The 20,281-nt window shown below is 50.3% G+C and overlaps 1 protein-coding gene across 2 annotated transcripts in view; it reads right to left on the bottom strand.

The window, feature by feature from the left end:
- Positions 1-7,070: 7,070 nt before the first annotated feature.
- The window catches only part of MAP3K9 (mitogen-activated protein kinase kinase kinase 9), an 84,661-nt gene continuing 71,450 nt past the window's right edge, over positions 7,071-20,281 (bottom strand). For both annotated transcript variants that reach the window (XM_070417287.1, XM_070417288.1), the window contains 3 exons: positions 19,910-20,022; positions 17,663-18,466; positions 7,071-15,769 (listed from right to left, as the gene is read on the bottom strand). In XM_070417287.1, coding sequence (XP_070273388.1) covers positions 15,285-15,769; positions 17,663-18,466; positions 19,910-20,022 — 1,402 coding nt within the window. In that variant the 3' untranslated portion in view covers positions 7,071-15,284. The remainder of the gene's footprint in view (positions 15,770-17,662; positions 18,467-19,909; positions 20,023-20,281) is intronic.

Here is a 20,281-nt window from a genome sequence, read left to right as displayed (position 1 = left end):
CAGACAAGTCCCACTGAGGGTAGGAAGCAGGTCTATTTCAGTCTCTACTGTAGACCCAGCCCCCAGGACAGTGCCCAGCACACAGATAGCAGGTTCCAAACAATGTCTGAGCGAATGAATGAGTAAATATCAGAGGGCGACAGGTGAACACCAGCCTCATTACACCCACTTCTCTAGCACCTCCTAAATCCATCCAGAGACCCAGCCCCCATTCCTACCCCCCCGCCCCCCCCCCCACCCCCCCCACCCCCCCCCCCCCGAACACACAACTTTTAGGCGCTAGCTCCTTTGATTCCTGGCCCAGTAAAGACTTCACTTCTGGCCGAAATTGGTTTGGCTCAGTGGATAGAGCATCGGCCTGCGGACTGAAAGGTCCCAGGTTCGATTCCGGTCAAGGGCATGTACCTGGGTTGCGGGCACATCCCCAGTAGGAGGTGTGCAGGAGGCAGCTGATCAATGTTTCTCTCTCATCGATGTTTCTAACTCTCTATCTCTATTTAAAAAAAAAAAAAAAAGACTTCACTTCTGGAAAAAGACTCCTCTCCTTTGTCAGCTGTTTCAGACGGCCCTTGAAGGAAAAATAAGTCTGGCTTCAAGTTTTCCCAACACCTACTTATAGTCCCTCACACATGTATACTATCTTGTCTTCCAATGGCCAGCTAATTCTCTCAAAGGTAACCTTCTCTCCACCCCACCCCGATGACCCCATCCCAACGACCTCCTCCCCCACTAAGCTTCCAGGGCCTATGGGAGCAAGCTGCTGACTGTGAGGTTTCCACAATGCACTCCTTAATGGAATAAATCTGCCTAAATTTCACTCTTAAACCCCAAAGATTAATGTTATCTTATTAGCAACACAAAATGGAAAAGACTGAGCTCTTTCAGTTTAATCTGCTTAGTTGCCGAGGCTGCAGGGAGCTTCTCCAAGGAATGTGCTTGGCTTTTGTTAGAGGAAGGGGGGAAAGTCCAACATATTATTTGGCATAAATCTGCCGATCTAATTTAGATTGTGAAAACCCAACTGATTAAGCCCTGGGCCTGACTGCCCCCCCCCCCCATGGAGTCTACAAATATCATTGTTATTAGGAAATCTCATACCATAAAACTCACTATTGAAAATTTTATTCTCTCTCTCTCTCTCTCTCTCTCTCTCTCTCTGACGTGCACACACACACACACACACACAGAGCTGCTCTTTATTCTCATCAGCACCATCTGGTGGTGATTCAAATCCTAGTACTTTAAAAATATTGATACCAGAGTGCCTGTGTATGTATGCATACAAGTTGTATCTATCTTGTTTATCTATTGTATTCAAAAATAAAACCCAGAAATTAAAAAAAAAACAGATTCATTAAAAATTACCATAATAAAACCATTAAATGTTTATTAAACATTTTAATGAAAAATAACTGTATGTTCCAAAACAAAAAATATATATGAAAAAAGAGTGTCATTATTTTACATTGCACATCCCTTTAATGTCTGGCTTAATAAAAGACAGCCAAATTCTCATATCTGTTTCTGACTCAGTCTGTTTCAATATCTTGTTTTTGGTTGAAACTTATGTAGAATATCTGGCCTCGAGGGGTCCCTCGAGCTATAAAAGAAGCTGCGTGGCCACCTCCTCTCCCAGTGCCCCCGGATCTGTCTCTTGCTTCTCTAGTGTTTGGACAACAGACCCAGGGAAATCCCTTCTTCCAGCCTCCTACCACCTTCCAACCTCTTTTCCAGTCACCACGTTGGGAACCACCTTAGTCATGCTCAGCATCTGAGACCAGCCAACACCATTTTTTAACTTAACTCATTGTTGAACAACCGTGAGCTCCCAAATTCATCAGGATTATTCCTCTGACGTGGAGGCTGCTGCCAAGCGCCTGGTGAACCTGCCTCTGCGGGCCTCCAATGGCGCCCTCTCGCTGGCTTCTGTTTCAACCACCCGGATGTGGCCCTGGAGGACCTGGGCCACCTCTTCCTCTAGTTGACAAAGAAGAAGCATTAAGGAGCCCAGGGTCTCTTAAAGATGCAAGCATCTCCCCTGTGCCACCCTGGCTTCGACTGCACATGTGCCTATATCTCCCCTTTCTCCCCCCAACAATCCATACCTGATGGGGGAGAGAGGGTGTTAACCCCCTAGAGAAACAACGCTGTGTGAAGCTCTAGCTGCCTGGTGACGTTTCCCAGGTGACCGTGCTTACAGTGTCTGACTTTCTTTTGCTCTTTCCTTTATTCATATTAACTAGCCAATCATGACGATAACAATATCATTTGCTCCGAGATGGGGGTCAAAAAATATCCCCATACCCAGAGCCCAACCCCTAAACCCTCACCCCACCTGTTATTTTCCATGGCTCAGTGTCCTTTCCTAGAAAGTCTCCCAAGAGACACTGGTTTCCTCACCACAGAGCACACTAGGCTAGCATTTATCTTTTCTCTTTCTGTCCCAGTTATCACCTAACCCTAACACTTATGAAAAAGAAAAGACTTCAGGAAAAAAGCATCCTATGAGGCGAGAAATGCAAGATAAGCAAACTGGCAGAGGGTAAAAATCCCCTTGCATGGGCTGCTTGCAATACTTGGAATTCCCATAACCATGACCGCCCAGTGACTGTTTCCATCTTAGTCATCTTTCAGGTCTCAACATAGACCCCTTCCTTTCTTCCTTCCTTCCTTCCTTCCTTCCTTCCTTCCTTCCTTCCTTCCTTCCTTCCTTCTTTCTTTCCCTCTTTTCTTTCTCTTTCTTCTTTCTTTCAATTTATCTTCATCTAGATCGATAGATAGAGATAGAGATAGAGATGGTGCTAGAAAGATGAGTCACCAGCAGAATATAGATATAGGTACATAGATACATACACATAGACAGTCTCTGGCGTCTTAATTGTCTGTTGCCTTACCTGATTTTCCCCCACTAGATGGTCAACTACAAAAAGGCAGTAATTTTCAATCTCAATCACTCTCGGGGGTTTTAAACATGGGGGGATGGTTTACGGATTCTGTGTGTGTGTGTGTGTGCATTCTTCTTTAAGCGGGTGCCTCTAAATGGGGCATGCCTCTCCATTCGCCACAGTCCCCTCCCCCGCCCCCCGTTGTTATAAGAATGCATCACCCATTGACCTGCCTGGCCCTGAATGAATTGGAATTTGTCAGCCACACTGCATTCCCAACCGGAGTAGGCCCTCCATAGGTAATTATCAGGGGAATGGTTCTGTTCCTTCAGGCTGGGTAAAGCTTCTTGAGCTGCATGGGAGTCCATGCTTCTTGAACTGGCCACCCTTCACTAACCAGGGCCCCAGGACTGCCTTTATTTGCAGGAATCCCTTTGTGCTTGGTCAACTGCTCCAGTGCATCCCGGCACAGGAGGTCTCACCAGGGAGTCTGTGACCTCGAGGGCAGAATTCAAGTCTCTCTTCCTTTCTTCTTTTTCCCTCTTTCTCTTGCCTAATTCTCCCTTGCCTTCTCCTACCTTAATTCAACTCCTTAATTAGGTTACACTCAGCTTAGACACCTGGGTAAGTAGCAGAGTGTCTGCTCATAATGAAGTTGTCTGGCTGGTGTGCTCAGGAGGTCACGGTTGATTCCCAGTCAGGGCACATGCCTGGGTTTCAGGCTCAATCCCCAGGAGGGGGCGTGCAGGAGGCAGCTGGTGGATGTTTCTCTCTCCCTCACCCTCTCCCTCTCCCTTCCTCTCTCTGAAATCAATTTTAAGAAGAGAGAGAGATCAGCTCTTTCAAGCCGGAGGCCTCTGCTCCTGGAAGATCAATTGGGTCTTATGGGAAATAAGAAAGTGCAGTCTAATGGAAGGGGAAGGGAAGGGGGCGGGGACATTGCAGTAGGAGTTTGGGAAGGGAGGCTGGGATCTGACCAGGTTGGGCCCTCCAGGCCAGGCTAAAGAATGTGTATCTGCCCTGACTGGTTTGGCTCAGTGGATAGAGCATCGGCCTGCAGACTGAAGGGTCCCCGGTTCGATTCCGGTCAAGGGCATGTACCTTGGTTGCGGGCACATCCCCAGTAGGGAGTGTGCAGGAGGCAGCTGATCGATGTTTCTCTCTCATCGATGTTTCTGACTCTCTATCCCTCTCCCTTACTCTCTGTAAAAAATCAATAAAATATATTTATAAAAAAAATAAAAAATAAAAAAAGAATGTGTATCTTTTCTACAGAAACTGGAGTGGCATGATCTGACCTGTGTTCCATGGGCCCATTTTCTAGGGCTAATCTATCCCAACCCTTCCCTTTCCCCCCTTATCACAGAGATGTCTCCAGTGCCTGCCACTGAGACTGCGTAAGGACCCCTCCTGATTGGCTGGCTGCAGTGTGACCATGTGTGGGGGGTGGGGGGGAGGGTAGAGCCACAGAGGCCCACCCTCACCACCACCCCACTTTCCTACGCCAAAACACATTCTCCAACTTGAGCTGGTCGGACTAGATTGGGTGGGGACCCGAGAGGATTAGCACATCAGTCCTAGTCTTAAAGAGGCACATTCCATAGTCTAGTAAACAGGGTGTGGGCACGTAGGCCCCGCCCCGCTCGGAGGAGAGTGAGCCTGTGTTGCCCTCTAGGAGACCTCCCTGGTACTTCCTCTCTTAGTACGTCCTCTGCCTGTGCCCTCACTAGATTCTGCTTGCATTCTGCAGGTGACTGCCCAGCACTGGCGAGGAAGAGATGAGGAAAGGGGGAAGGGGGAGAGCCCATTAGGACTGGAAGCTGGACTGGCCCGGGCCCCAGTTCTACCTTCTAAGAGCGGGGCTTCTGAACTCACTATATTGCTCAGGGCAGGGGCAGCCTCGAAGCCAGTGGCCTGGGCTTCTGGAACATCTGCAGAGGAACCTGGCATCATTGGAAAGTATCCAAACTACTGTATTCATCATTGTTTGGCTCAACTAACAGTAACATGCATTCATTCTTTCAAAAAAAAAAAAGCCTTAAGAATTCCAAAAGCAAAAAGCATTTTTAGATCATCCATCATACCTTTCCATAAAGATAGCAATGACGGGCTTTCTACCTTTTTCTTATGCCTATCAAGTGTATATTTTTTTAAAGGTGGAAAGAAAAGGAAATATGTTTTCTGCATATAATTAGGATAAAATTGTTTTTGAAATTTTTGTATCCTGCCTTTTAACTTATGAACATTTCCTTATTTCCTTAATTATTCTTGAACAATCTAATTCTTCAGTCTGCAGTCCAACGCTCTATCCACTGAGCCAAACCAGTTAGGGCTTGAACAATCTAATTCTAATGGCTACATAACACCATAGTAGATGGTTGTATCACAAAACCAGAAATAGGAACCCAGCATGAGGCATCACAGGCCGTCACCTTAAAAAAGGAGACAGATGTGTGGCTGGGTATGAGAGGGCATCATCTCCTGTCTTTGTGCCTTTGTGCCCCTCCATCCCTTAGGACTCAGCTCGGGTGCTGTAGCCTCCAGGCAGCCTGTGGGTCCCCAGCTCAGGCTGATGCCAGTCCATGACGTCCCCCCTAGATCCCCCATAGCACCAACCACATTATATTAAACAGATTTCTGTATATTTCAATCTCTCCCATCAGACCATGGGGTCTCTGAGACCTGGGCCCCATCTGAACAAGCTGTGAATCTCCAGTGTCCAGCGGGTGTGTGGCACATAGGAGACAATAAATGCCTTGCAGAGAAGTGAAGTGTAAACCTCCTGTGGGTAGGCATTTAGAAGGTTCCTAATTTGTGAAGAGCTTTCATGCTCTCACTTTCTCAGATTCTATGTTGACTGAGGGGAGAGGGTGGAAGAAGACCCCAAAATTTCGTTTGGTTCCTTGGTATTCACTTGAACCCTCCTGTAAGTAATGTTGGGATGGCCTGTAAATGAATCTTTGTTAGTATCTGACATCCTCATGACACAAGTGCAAATCCCAGCCCTGCTATTGGATAGTGTGGCCTTGGGCATGTTCCTTGACTCTGATCCTCGTTTTCCTCATATAACATGGAGATAATAATGAGATCTACTCTTAAGGATGCTGAGATGTTGTGAGATGATGTAGATCGAGTCCTAGTACATCAGAGCTAGTTTTTATTACTAAATGGCATTTCTGGGCTTATGTTATAAAATGAGTGCTGCATGGCCATACTGCTTTCCAGAAACATGGAACAACTTACACACAGGCATACGGCATGTGGCACGCTCCACGGCATCTTCTTCAGCAGGGAGTTTGGTCAATTTTTCATCTCTGCCCAATCTGCTTTACAAAGGTTACGTGGGCCCTGGACCTACCTTGAAATTCAGCAAAAGGTCCTCTTTCTCCTCATAGTCTAAGCATGCGGCACTGTCACCCCTCCCCGGGTGCAGAGGAAAGGTATGGAGTGAAATGAAAGGTCACGGCATGAGGGTGTCAATACTGAAGTTCAGAAGCCATTTTTCCACGTGCAGCTAAATGATGAAAAGGGGGACTAAAGAGGCGAAGAATGGCCCCAAACAAAATTCTTCCTGTCTGTTTTCACCCACATCCCACCCAACCCTCAGTCAAAGTTAGAGCACAACGGCTGTGCTATGATCAGCTTGCTGCAGAAGTGGCCCAGAGAGGTTAAGCATCTTGCCCAAGGTCACACAGCTCATAAGGGCCATTAAGACTATCAAGACCACAAGGAATCCATGACTCAGAGCCCACAGATCTTGTCTATAAGTGTCAAACTCCATCTGTGTTTGTCCTCTTAACCCCATTCACAACTTCACCAGCAATATCAGGGTGGAGAATGAGAGACAACACACACTTGCTAAGAGCTCTGAAAGCCAAAACCCATGACCTGTGCCAAAGTCAGTTACGAGAAGAGACTCAATCACCTGGACAGACGTCACTCAGGGCCATGCTTCAGAAAGGCCCCTGTGGTCCAGCTGGGGGTGCTAGGACCTTCGGGGGCAGGGAGGGGGGCTCTTCTTCCACCTCTTTCCTGCGCCATATCCATTTCTCTCTGGTTATTTTTTCCCTACATGTGGAAATTCCCAGAAACAGCCAGTTACTTGGACATCTTTTTTAATTACAAAGAAAAGAGGGGCAAGGACAAATTTATAAAGCACCACAGTAAACCAGAAGTCATTGCTATACCAGTTTTATTCAAGTTTGTGTGTGCTCTGGTGGTGAGACCAGGCTGAGACCAGCATTGCACTGTAATATGATAAGAGGTTTAGCCATTGAACCAAGCCTGCTTGGCATCCTTAGTCAACAATTTACAGTACCTGGAAAACAAACAGCCAAAGGAAAGAACCTGAAAAGTTCCCTTCAGGACTTTTCTATTTTTAATATTGTTGACGAATTAACAATAACTTAAATCCCAAAGCAAATGGGAACTCAAGGACACAGGGTCAGGACACATGGACAGGACACAGAGCAGAGAAGACCTAGGAACGAAAATTGGTAGCTAGTTACAAAGGAGCAAAAGGAACACATGTGCAACCTTTCACCTTACCCAGACTCAAAGGCTCGAACGGGGAGGCAAATCCCAAAGAAAGCGAGATAAAACCCATCTCCAGCTCCTTTCCTTCCTCCTCTGAAGACAGACACAGTGTCAACTAAAGGTTCGTGTAGGCAAGTGTGCATGTGTGTGCATGTGTGCAGGGTGGGTGATGAAAAAAATCAGAGAAAGTTGACAAGTTCATCAACTCCCTTCTTTGCAACAACTGGGTACCAAGGGCACATGGCTCTCAATGCAACAAAAGGCAAGAGCCTGACTTCAAGTTCCCAATGAGGAGCTGCCTTAAGGCTTCCACACTCAAAAGACTAGGAGGGAGGGGGGTGGAAGCTGTGGCTAAGAGCAGTCATGGGGCCACTGGGGCTGGCAACACAGGAGTGAGGCCCACAGGCCTTCGGTGGTGCGGGGAGAAGGGCTACGGGATTGATGTGTTCAACCCTTGCGTGGAACAAACCCCCGAAAAATGGTGGAGAGAGCAGCCAGGAGCAGAGAGGAAGTCGGCTGAGCTGGGAGGTTGCAGGTCCTGCTGGGTGAGCCCAGGGACGAAGGCAGATGGATTAGCCACAGGACATGCTCCCCCTTGGAAACAGAGCCATCTCAAGGCTTGGGGGACCTACACTAGGCCCACCTTATCCCAGGGCTTCTCAACAGTGGCCTAAAATGTGCTCAGAGGAAAATGAAGGACAACTTTGGAGCCAAGCGGTTCAGTAATGTTGCTTCCTAGCTGTGTGACCTTGTTGACATTATAGAGTTATCTGAGCCTCAGTTTCCACATCCTCAGATGGGGGTCATACCTTCCCTCCCAGGATTATTGTGAGTCAAAATAATAATAATGGTAATAATAATACCTCTAGGACACCGCCTCCCACATAGAGGAAACGTGTGGTTTCTGATTCCTTGTTAGCCATGCAGAGACCAGGCTAAGTCTATGCTTCACTCTGACAGTGACGGAGAAAAGAGCCGCAGCCAGCATGGCCCTGGCACTGGAGGTAGAGATAAATGATGAGAGTGAAACAAAGATGAGAGAACAATAACAGCAGTGAAAAGGAGGAAATGGCTGACATGAGGAAGGCTCGCGGGGACCCAGGCACAGTGCGCTGAACACGCTCCAGGCATGCAAGGGAGTGAGGACGCCTCCAGCCACCTCAGTCCTTTCTGAAATCTGGGAGAGAGAATGAGTCCGATTTATTCACATCTCCGGGAGTTCCGGGATGTCCCAAAGAGACGTTAGGTGAGAATCAAAACGGCCCTCTCTACTGTAATCGCCTACCTTGCCCCTAAAACACACACACATACCTCTAAGTGGCCTCAGGGTTTGGGGGAGGCTGAAAGGAAGCTGGAGAACTTCAAGGAAAAGTCACCCCCAATTGTAGGTCCAAAGATGAAATCTGCCCTAAGATGACAGTCAGCATATTCCTATTTAGACACAAACACTACCAGAAAACTCGTCACACGGGATGTAGAGCAAGGGCAACCAGGAAAAACAGAACAAATCCTAACACCAACTTCCCATTCTGCCCGAGTGGCTCCACAGACCCAGTGAGGTACTCCCGTTGGATGGAAAATTTAAGGGGGCACCCACGACTCAGTTATCAAGATAAATCGTATTTCAGTGCAGTATTTTAAAAAATTAAAATTAATGGGAAAAACAATCCACGTTGAGCACAATATCAGAATTTTAAATAAAGCCAGGATCTGTCCATGCAGGAGCATAGGGATGTGGGCAACATATTCCCTCTGAAACTGAAACTTGGTCTTACCCTCCAGCAAGTGCAGGCAAGTGACAATATCCCCCCCCCACACACACACACACGCGCACATACACACCCCGGACTCTCCATCAATCACAGCTGACCTCTGGGCTCAGAATTCCTGGATGTCAGCCTCATGTGTGATCGTAGAAAAGCGCTGGAATGTACTCCAGTGTCTTGTCCTCAAACACCTGTCTAGTTGTCAGGCCCATGCCTGCCAATCGGTCTCGTAAAACTAGGTTGTGGGTGTTCGCAGGGAGGGTCAGACCAGTCAGGAGGGAAGATGGGTCAGGAGAAAGGTGGGTGTTTCCAAGAGAAACAAAGAGAGACATGGAAAAGCTCCTGGCTCTGAGAACCCACTGGGCCCTTCTCTATTCATTCTCTCTCTCTCTCTCTTTTTAAGAGAGAGAGAGAGAGAGAGAGAGAGAGAAGAAACATTGATTGGTTGCCTCCTATAACGCACCCCATCCGATTGAACCCACAACCTGGGTATGTGCCCTGACCGGGAATCAAACCCTGCCACCTTTCGGTATTTGCAGCAATGCTCCAACCAACTGAACCACACCAGCCAGGGCTCATTCTCGGAGTTCTAGCTGCAGTTGTGAGCTCGAGACCTAAAGCAAGGCTCTGGGCAGGGAATGCAGGGAAGCACAGACAGTGAGAATCAGGGTGGACCAGTCCTACTGGCTCCAGATTAAGGAGGGAGCCCAGCCTTTGGAAGAACAAATGCCAGGGCTCCCTCAGAAGCCCAGAGGCCAGGCTGCTTCCAGGGCCCAAGCCTGGAAATGGACAAAGGCGGGTGTGCGGCCTGTCACATCTTCCTAGGACAAATGGAAAACACTCAGTCAACAGTCTGAGCAGTCTAGGCTAGGAGGGGCTCACCTGGCCCGCACAGCCAACCCGAGGCCCAGGGCTGGGTCAGGTTAATTAGGCACCGGAGCCCTGTTAATTAGCCTCCATCAGCCAGGACTCCAATTTCTGCCGCCCACCTTCCAACACAGGTGCCTGAGTTGGTGAGCTCCCAGGCAGCCAGGCCAGGAACAAGCCGGGGACTGAGGAAGCAGCAGTGGGTTGTCCTCTGGGACGTGGATTTTTATTCATTTGAATTGCTGATCTAAGAAAACAATGATTCGTCTGAAGGAAGAGCGGGGCATTTGGGAACGTGTGACTACAACTGTAGCTTCACAGGACATCATCCTCAGGCCTGAAGCCATGGAGCGAGGCTGGTGGTCTAGCAGGTGGAAGCATATGAAATTGCTTATTACCATATGTATATATATATATTTTTTACCTACAATCACTTCCCCTCTCCCCCAACACGTTTATAATTTTCTCCAAAGAGAAGCAATCCAGCAAGGTGAGACTTAGCGCTGGACTGGGGCTCCAGGACCACACATTTTAAAGTTAGAAGTGCTTGCCAGGACCGGTTTGGCTCAGTGGATAGAGCGTCGGCCTGCGGACTGAAAGGTCCCGGGTTCGATTCCGGTCAAGGGCATGTACCTGGGTTGCGGGCACATCCCCCGTGGGAGATGTGCAGGAGGCAGCTGGTCGATGTTTCTCTCCCATCGATGTTTCTAACTATCTATCTCTCTCCCTTCCTCTCTGTAAAAAATCAATAAAATATATTAAAAAAAAAAAAAAGTTAGAAGGGCTTCGTGCTTCGGTAGGGGCAGCACTGTCCTCAGCTCACGGCTGGGCTGAGGCCCACGGACAGGAAGAGACATCTGTAACCTCACGCACCTAGTGTATGGGCAGCTCAGATCTCCGCATTCCTGCAGCTCCCCTGGCCTCCCTCACTTCCCATCACAACCACCATGAGCTGCAGGCTGCACCCAGGGGTGCAGTCTCTGACAGAGGCCTCGGGAAAAGCCCGGCCTCCCCCGCCCCCCAAAAACTTGGCACCTGCTTCTTCCCTCAGTCCTTCAAGAGGCAATAATGCATAACCCATGGACACCGCCTGGGGGTGGGGGGGGCAGGGACGGGTACGGGGTGAAGGCAGTCAATGGGGAAAAAAGGGGACATCTGCATACTTTCAACAATAAAGATAATTTTTTAAAAAAATGGCAATGGAGTGTTTCTGACCTGCCTGAGGATGCTACACACCTGAGTCAAAGGCTTAATGAACGGAAAAGGTCCCGTTCTGCGCTGAGGGGCCTGCCAGAAGTGAACCATTCACAGCCATCCAGTCTTCAGTACCCACTGCCCTGTGCGTTAACAGCAAGCTTGAAGAGTTAGGGGTGCTCAGGAGGTGTCTCCCTCCTTGCAGGGGAGGGAGGGGGGCCCAATGTGGGGGCTGTGGAGCAAGAGTGTTGACAAGAAGTCAGGCCTTGCCCCGCTGGCCGGCCTAGCTCAGTGGTTGAGCATCAACTTATGAACCAGGAGGTCACGGTTCGATTCCCGATTGGGGCACATGCCCGGATTTTGAGCTCAATCCCCAGTGTGTGGTGTGCAGGGGGCAGCCAATCAATGATTCTCTCTCATCACTGATGTTTCTATCTCTCTTGCCCTCTCCCTTCCTCTCTGAAATCAATAAAAAAAAAAATCAGGCCTCGCTGCCCTCGGGTGCCCCACCACGTTCCTGAGCAATCGTGGTCTGAGGGAAAAGGGCTGTGTGAGGAAGCCCATACCATGACACATGCCCCACAGGCCAGCTGACCCTGTCCCGAAGGTTCTTCCAGGATTTGGCCTGATTCCAGTCTCTGAACAAATAAGACTCTGGGAGGGACATCAAGAAATCAGAGACCCCAAGCTGTCATTCCGATGCTGCCCCCAGCCACTTCCTCCTCTGGGAGACACTAGTGGTGGAGACGATCAGCCAGGCACGGTAAGTGGGGGAATTTGGAAGGAGGCTTGTAAACATCAGGTGCTACATAAATGCAGGAGAAGAGCACGGGCCTGACCATGGGCCCCGTTAGTCACACAAAGCCAACCTCCAATCACTCCTCTTCCAGAAGACAAAGGAGGAGATGGCAGGCGAGTCCCTAGAAGGAAAGGGTGAGAACCAACCACACTGCCAACCTCAGCAGTCCGTCCTCACTGACCTGCTGATACTGTGCTCACTGCCCTTGGGAGGGAAGCAGGGGACGGCGGCCTTTGCAGGAAGGAAATCTGAGAGTGAAGAGACAAGCCCGAGGTCAGACGGCAGAAGCAGAGTGAGGAACAGAGCCAACGTGTTCAGGTCTCAGAGCCTGGTGCCCGACTCAAAAATCCACCCAAGCAGCTTTTTTCATTTCTCTTCACTTGAACCTTTGTCTTCAAGCATTTCCCCTTCTCTACCAGCAAGGGCATCACATGTAGAAGGAAAGTGATGTCATTTTGTACTAGGTCAGGAGGAAAGGTTAGCATTATTCCGAGTCATGCAAATATAAGTTAGCACCATCATCATTGACAACCAAACCCTCAGGATACTAAAGGGTGGGAAGTTAAGAGCATACACCAACGTCTCTCAGAAATAAGATATGAGGATATCTAGGACATCTACTCAGCCCCAGCAGTGGCCTGGATGCCCCAGGCAGTACATGAAGGATAATCTGTTTAGCATCAGTGGAAGGAGCCAGCAGATCTAAGGATAAGGGGCAGAGAACAGGGTCTGCTTCCTATCAGCATCGTCCATGCAGTGAGCACCGGCCAAGAGTAAGGGGAAGTCTCCGAGGAGAGAGAAAAGGGGGAAGGGAGGCTATTGCTGTCGCAGAGGAAGCCTGGTCCCCAGGTTCAAGGCCTGAGCCTGACCATGACCACAGAGGCCAGGGAACCTGAACAGACAGAAAGGACCTCAAACCTGCTACCCTATAGGATCCTTATCCCAGGGGCCCATCAGAGAGAGACGGTAACTCCTTCATCATCATGGAAACTCACGGAAGCGTTTTCAGAATAACCCCGCTGCTGCCTCTGGCAGTTACAGTGTTTCCCTCAGCAGAGACCCAGCCTTCTGGCTCCCTCCTGGATGGAGGAGTAAGAGCGATGTTCAGCTGTCACTCAGTGGCAAGTGACCGTCACTCAGTTTATGCTATGTCGGTTACACTTCCAAGAAAGATGGCTACCACCTAACAAAATGGCAAAAGGTAGAACATGAGCAAAGGAAACATCCCTGCCTCACACCACAGAGCACCACCCAGAGTCAGCATGGTTTGGATCACGCTGCAGGCTGCACCCCCTCTCCCACCGAGAGCCGCTTAGTGGCTTACAGATGTGTTAGTGGCTGAGACTGGAGCTATGCAGAGTCCAGGGAAGTGCACAGAACAGACCACCTGTGTCCCTCTCCCACCAGGAATGAAGAGGAGTCCTGGCTGGACTCACAGTTTATCCCTCCTAGCTAAGGAGTGGGGAATCAGGCAAAAATAATCTCCTACATGTAGGCTTCACTAAACAAAGACAAAGAGAGGATGAGATGCAACAACAAACCCGGGCCACAAAACCAATAGTGCCTCCCCAGCCAAGACTAGGTGGGGCCCTTGAACCAAAGTGCCAGTGGGCTCATAAAACAAGGAACGATTTGAAAGCCATCCCCATGGCAGGATGTCTGTCACAGGTGCAGAGAGAGAGCAGTGACCATATCTATCACTTGGACCTGCTTCACCGCTCTCCCCGTTCTGACATTCAGGCAGCAAGAGCAAGGAGCCTGCAGGCTGGCCACCAACATCTCCAGAGGAACGTTCCACGATAAAAGGCGGTGGAGCAACACACAGAGTCTTGAGGGGGGAGGAGCAGGACCTAAGGACTCTACTCCCAATCACGCTGTTTTCCCCACTCAGAGACAACTGTTCCCACAGGCGCAGGAGGCCTCACTGATGCAGGAGGCCTCAGAGTGAGGGGAGTAGTGAAGATGCGCAAGAGAAAGCTCCAGAAGAAGCTCAACATTCAAGTCAAGGAATCAAATTCCAGAAAAGTCAGGGTTGGCCACTGTTGTCCTTCCTACCTGGCTCCAGAGTCCAGCATTGGGGCCATCTGTGCACAGAGACAAGAGCCTTGGCCAGTGGCCAGTGCCGGGACTTGGAGGTTACTGTACATCGGTGGCTCACGGAGCACCTTACAATTATCGCCGCCGCACTCATCCATTCACGGAAGGTACTACCAAGGGCTCTGTTTTACTTCACGGGCATTTCAGAATGGATGGCCTGGCTGAGAAGGAACACCCTTGCCCAGTTCCAACCCCCAGTGTCCAGGATTCCCCACCCCCACCCCATATGCTATTCTGGTGCAATGCAGAGACATCTACCAACCAAATACGGAACCCAAAGTCCACTATCTCCAGGGACTGGAGGAAAGCTCAGACAACAAAAGGGACAAACGGAGGAACTTGGTCTCTGGCATCCCAAGAAATTGGTCATGGGATGAGCTTATATTTGTATCGGAACCTGGCCTGACCATGTCTGGACCCCAGGGAGGAGATGGGTGCCAAAAGGAACAAGGGCGGACAGACTCCGTTACCCTCTTTACTGCAGCTAACTGTATTTTCCCTAACACCCTCCCCGCCCCCAGTTCTCACTGAGGCAGCTCCCCTACCACGGGCAGGCTCAAATAAATAGGTGGGCACCTGGAAGTGCAGGGAGGTAGTGCCGGGTCCATCCGTCCCCCAGCTGGCATGGAAGGGCTTAGGACACAGAAAAACTCACATCAAACAAGATTCTGATTCATGGGTGTTGGGGAAGAATGTGGAAGAGAAATAAAATCCATCACAGAACATCCAATACTGATGCTTGGGAAGGCTGAACTCAGGGCTAACAGAGGGCCCCCAGGACAGGCCCTGGGCATACCCAGGGGCCTGAGGAGAGGGAGCAGCAGACAGATTTGGCTGAGTGACGCCGCAGGGTCACCCTAAAGGTGAGGAAGACTGTGGAGGGTGGGGGACATGCATGTACCCCCCTCCCCTACAGCCAGAGCTGATAGCCACAGCCCCTCCAGTGGACACAGGTAAAAGGCCCTGCAGGGCCAGGGACCCTCTGAAGTGGCTCTGCTTCCATCCCTTCCGTCTTCAAAGTGCATTATCAGTGCAAGAAGTGGGACTGGATCTCAGGGGTCCAACTCTGAGAAAGGGCTGTGCCAGCCAGCTCCCCCATCTCCTCCTGCGTCCCCCTCGCCCACCCTGAGCCTTTCCATGCTAAGACCAGAACTCGTGCTGGATCTCATAAGGGGCAGGCCTGTGTGCGCTCAGTTCAGCTCTACACAGTGGCACAGTGCTGTCCTGACTCTGGCCCTCTGCGTCCAGGTCCAACAGCGTCCGCTCGGTGGGGGGCAGCGGCCCCGCCTGGAACGGGAGCAGGGCTGGGAGCCCAGGCCGCTCCTCCAAAGTGCTGCTGCTGCTAGCAAGGCAGGAGTCCAGGTTGCTGGGTGTCTCTGTGCTGGAGCTGTTGGCCGGGGAGGCGCTACGGGCGTGGCTGGGGGACACAAACCACCAGGGGTCCAGCCGTTGCCGGTTGGCAGAAGGACGCGGCCGAGGCAGGAACTCCAGGGTCTTGGGTCTCTCCAAGGTAGAGTCCTGCTGTGTGTTCCAGCGCCTCGGGGTTGGGGGGAAAACTACATTGGGGTCAGGGAGACGGGGGAATTCACCTGGGTCTCGGCTGGGGCTGGGGGTTTTCAACATTCCTGGTCAAAAAGACAAAGGGAGAGGCATCAGATGAGGGCCCCTTGTTTCTGGGCCAGGTACACTCTGCTCCATCCCCACCTTGCCAAGGCCCTACTCACATGGGATAACACAAACAACAAGTAGTTAATGAGCACCTACTATGTGCCATGCAGTGTGTTGGGAGGCACCGGAAAATACAACAGTGAACTAGAAGACCATGGTCACTATATCTGACAACAATAATGGGACATATGGGGGTTATATCTATAATAAAATGACTTAAGGCAGATACTGGCAAACTACAACTCACAGGCCAGCCATCTGTTTGTAAATACAGTGGGGCCTTGACTTACGAGTTTAATTCGTTCCATGACGGAGCTCGTGACTCAAATTACTCGTATGTCAAATCAACAGTGAACGAGTGAGACACGTGATGCTGGGCTGATGTTGTGGCGTTCACTGTGATGTTCGCTGCGCCAACTAGTGGTGGGGTATCTGAAGCTGGCTCGTAACCCGAATTTTAGCTCGCAATTCAAAGCAAAAAATCGGCCGAGAGACAGCTCGTATCTCGAAAAACTCGTTAGTCGGGACACTCGTAAGTCAAGGCCCCACTGTAAAGTTTTATTGGAACAGAGCCACACCTACTGCCTGCTCACCTACTGCCTGCTCTCCCACTGCAGCAGCAGAGGTGAGCAGTTACAACAGAAACTGTATGTCCCACCAAGCCTAAAATACTGACCATCTGGCCCTTTACCAAAAATGTTTGCTGACCCATGACTTAAGGAAATGTCTGTTCATTCCCAGTTCATCCATTTAATAAACATGTGATGAGGACAAAGCTAGGCATCAAAAATCTAAAAAAAGGGAGTAATATAGGGAGAGGTCACATATTTATGTTTAACAAAAAAATCTTACCCTAACCGGTTTGGCTCAGTAGATAGAGCGTCAGCCTGCGGACTCAAGGGTCCCAGGTTCGATTCCCGGTCAAGGGCATGTACCTTGGTTGCGGGCACATCCCCAGTGGGGAGTGTGCAGGAGGCAGCTGATGGATGTCTCTCTCTCATCGATGTTTCTAACTCTCTATCCCTCTCCCTTCCTCTCTGTAAATAATCAATAAAATATATTTTAAAACAATAATAAAAAAATAAAGGATGAGTTCCTTTATAAAAAAAAAATCTAAAGAGGGGAGAGACAGCTGAATGGGCAGATACAATGATCGTTTACAGGCAAATCCCCTTGAAAAGTACTGCATCGCGTCTCCTACTGGATTAGAGGCGGCTTCCACGTCAGACCCAGGTCTTCTAGGGAGGAAGGGCTAGTGATGGGAAAGACCCAGGAAGGGTGCAGGCATGCCCAGGTGTCACCGGTGTCAGATGGAGAAGGCAGGCCTCTGCGCAAGCACAGCAATTTACCTGGACACACCTCCACTTCCGAAGAGTCAGGCATGAGTCAGGGGTGAGTGGTGAAGGCAGGAGGCCTGGGCGGAGGCTTGCCTGATGAGTGTGCCTGTCCTAATGCTATAATGAGGCGAGAGCACAGCTACGCGGCAAGAAACACCCGTCCTAGGTCAGGGCAGGCTCCTGCCGGTAACTGCAATCTCTTCTGCAGGGAACAAGCAGAGCTAGACTCCCGCCCTCCTGTGCCCTGATGCTGGCCCTCTGCATCCAGGCCCAGAGCACTGCCCTGTGCTCTCCCAGGCCCAGGGCCCCAGCGTCCACAGGAGCCCAAATCCCGGCTCTGGTCCTTCCTAGAACCTGCCTCTCTTGCTCCTCAGGGAAGACCCCCTGCGGCACAGGACAGATCAGCCATCTGGATTGGCTGAGTCAGAGGAGGAATGGAGTTCACTCTAACATCCCTACCCTTGGGGAAGGCACAAAGGCAGGAAAGAGAGGAGAGGAGGGGGCAGGACTCACCTGCTCCAGGGCTGGGGCTCAGCCCGTTGCTGGAGGGGCTCCTGCTGGCCAGGAGAGCCGCTGGCTTGAGGGCCCCCTCAGAAGGGGTCCGACGGTGACCACTGGGCTGTGTGGGGGCTGTGAGGGTGACGTGGGTGGGAGTCAGAGATTGGTTAGGGTCCCGTTTGAAGCGCTCCACTCGGATGTTGACCAAGGGGTTGTGGGTGCAAGGGGTCGGGGGTGGGGCCTCCACTGGGCTGACAGGCATCTCATACACCACGATCTCATCGCTGTCCGAACGCAGCAGGGAGCGTGTGGAGTTGCACTCGGAGATGGAGGAGAGAGACAGCAGTGTGAGGGAGGCAGAGGAGTCTCCTAGCAACAGCACGGGCTCTTCCTTCTTGAAGAGCTTCCGGGATGGGGGGCTGGTGCTCCGTCGAGGACGACTGGCCCTCTGAAAAAGTCCCTCGCGCCTCTTCTTCTCCTCCCGGGCTGGTGGCTCAGGCTCCTCTGGGAGAGGCAGCTGGCACTTGCCAGCTTCCAGCAGGTCAAACCCTAGGCCTGTGGCTGCGAGAACAGCCCCACAGCCAAGCAGAGCCACCTCACAGCGGCGGTGGTGGGCGCCGCCCCTCTTGAGGCTGTTGGTTGGCGTCAGCTGAGGGGTACTGGTGGCTGAGTTGACTGGGGTGGGCTCCTCGTGAGCTGTGTCACTGGGGGGGCCATCCCCATCCTCTCCACGAGGGAATGGGATACAGAGGTAGGACTGGTTGGGTGAATGCTGTAGACGACTTTCCCCACTCCCTGGGCCTTCGCTGTCCTCATCCTCTGTGAAGTTGAGAGTAGACGGGAAATAGAAAATGCGTTATTACAAAGAGTTAAGATAAAATGCTTATGTAAATAAAGCAGTTTTAAATAGAAATTTTGGAGAAATGTTAATGAAAGTACGTAATGAAACGAGGGCCAGCTAAGTTAGTATGGCCAAGTAATTGGCCTGGGTTTAGGACCTATGTATAGAGGCCACCAATTTATTTAAATAGCTCTGGTTTATTATGTTATGTTTTTGAAGAAAACCAGAATTGCTTCACAAAATAAATGAATAGCCATGAATATAATATGCTGTTTACATAGAAGTCTTTACAAATTTTATACATCTATGAATGCTCATATTTGAGTTTGAGTTTGTCATCAATTAAATTGTAGTTATATTTGAGACACACTGTAACAGAATCTATAAATAAAAGGCATCAGAAAAAAAAAAAAAGAGAGAACCTGGCTGGAGAACCTGGACAGAACCTAGCTAGAGAGAACCTGGCTGTAGAACCTGGCAAGAGAACCCAACTATGCTGATCAACTGAAAAAAAAAAAATGGGAATGCAGCAGCAACAGTAAGATTCTGGTCCTTCTCCCCCACCCAGGCCTCCTGGCTCAGTGTCAGGGATGCAGAGGTCATATAGTCAGCTGGGCGAGATGGGGGACTGGGCATTGAACCAACAGGGCTTTAGCCCTCCACACTCAACTGTGACCAGCGAGAAATCACTCTCCATTCCAGAGCCTGTGTCCCTACTTGCAGAAGCAGATCTGCCAATTTCCTACTTCTTTCCTAGGGACCCTCAACACAAGAAGAGCAGCGAGTTTCCTAGAACAATGGATAGACAGAAACATCCCTAATTTTTTTGCACTTTGGAATTGCAAGGGACCTTGGGTTTCTAGAATGACAGCCTAGAGATTTGTCTTAAGACTGGACTCTTGCAAAGGATTAGAATCCCCTCCATGGGTGAAGGCCAACCTACTCTATAGACTGACCTATGACCTTGGGAATCTACAGAGATAAATAAGAGGATGACTCTCTGAGAGAGAGCCTGAAGAAGACCTTACCCATTCAGTAACCTCCCTTAAGAGGAAGACTGCGGCAGCCTCTACCACCATCTCTTGTTTTATGGACATCCTACACTGAAATATGAGGAAACAGACCCAGAAAAGGGAAATGCCTGATTTAAGGCCTCACCCTTCTGCACTGCCTTAAGGAGACCCTGACTGGCCCCTTGGGACAGAAGGCCAAGGGCAGCCTCCATGGCAGCAGTAGTGATTTGGGAAGATTCAATGAAAGGGAATAGGGCAAACGAAGAGGGACGAGGATGGGGGGCCATGATTTGAGTAAAAGAGGGGACGACCCCATAAAGTAATACTGAGGACCCTACACAGCCCTAGAAGCTTGGCAAGAATTCCCTGGGGGAACAGGGAGAGAGTCTAGACAAGGGCAATGCTTACCCATCTCCGTAAGGCTGGTGAACCCCGGCAGGGCCGGGCTGCTCCGAGGGCCCTTCCCCAGGTTGGGGGCACTGGACGACCACTGTTTGTATCCATCTACCAGGGACTTGAGGCTACAGAAGAGGAAAGGAGGAAACTATTAATACTGGTTACTGCCCTTACTCCACCCTCAGTTCCATGGGCCTGTGTAAATGTGTCTCCCTTCATGACACCAGAGCCCGATAGAGCCTTGGGGAACAGGCAACAAACCTTACTGAGCCCACCTGCTTCATTAACAAAAGCACACATGCTGCAGGGAGAGAAAAGCAGGGGCGTGACCCACCCCCTTCACATGCTGCTAAGGGCTGTGGGAGGATCTGATGGGCAGGCCGG

This window comes from Myotis yumanensis, unplaced genomic scaffold (genome assembly GCF_028538775.1).
Source record: "Myotis yumanensis isolate MYYU_CA2020_CCGP unplaced genomic scaffold, mMyoYum1.0.hap1 SCAF_1, whole genome shotgun sequence".
Classification (NCBI taxonomy): Eukaryota; Metazoa; Chordata; class Mammalia; order Chiroptera; family Vespertilionidae; genus Myotis; species Myotis yumanensis.
Note: the sequence above shows the minus strand (reverse complement) of the source record. Positions and strands in the feature narration are given on the sequence as shown.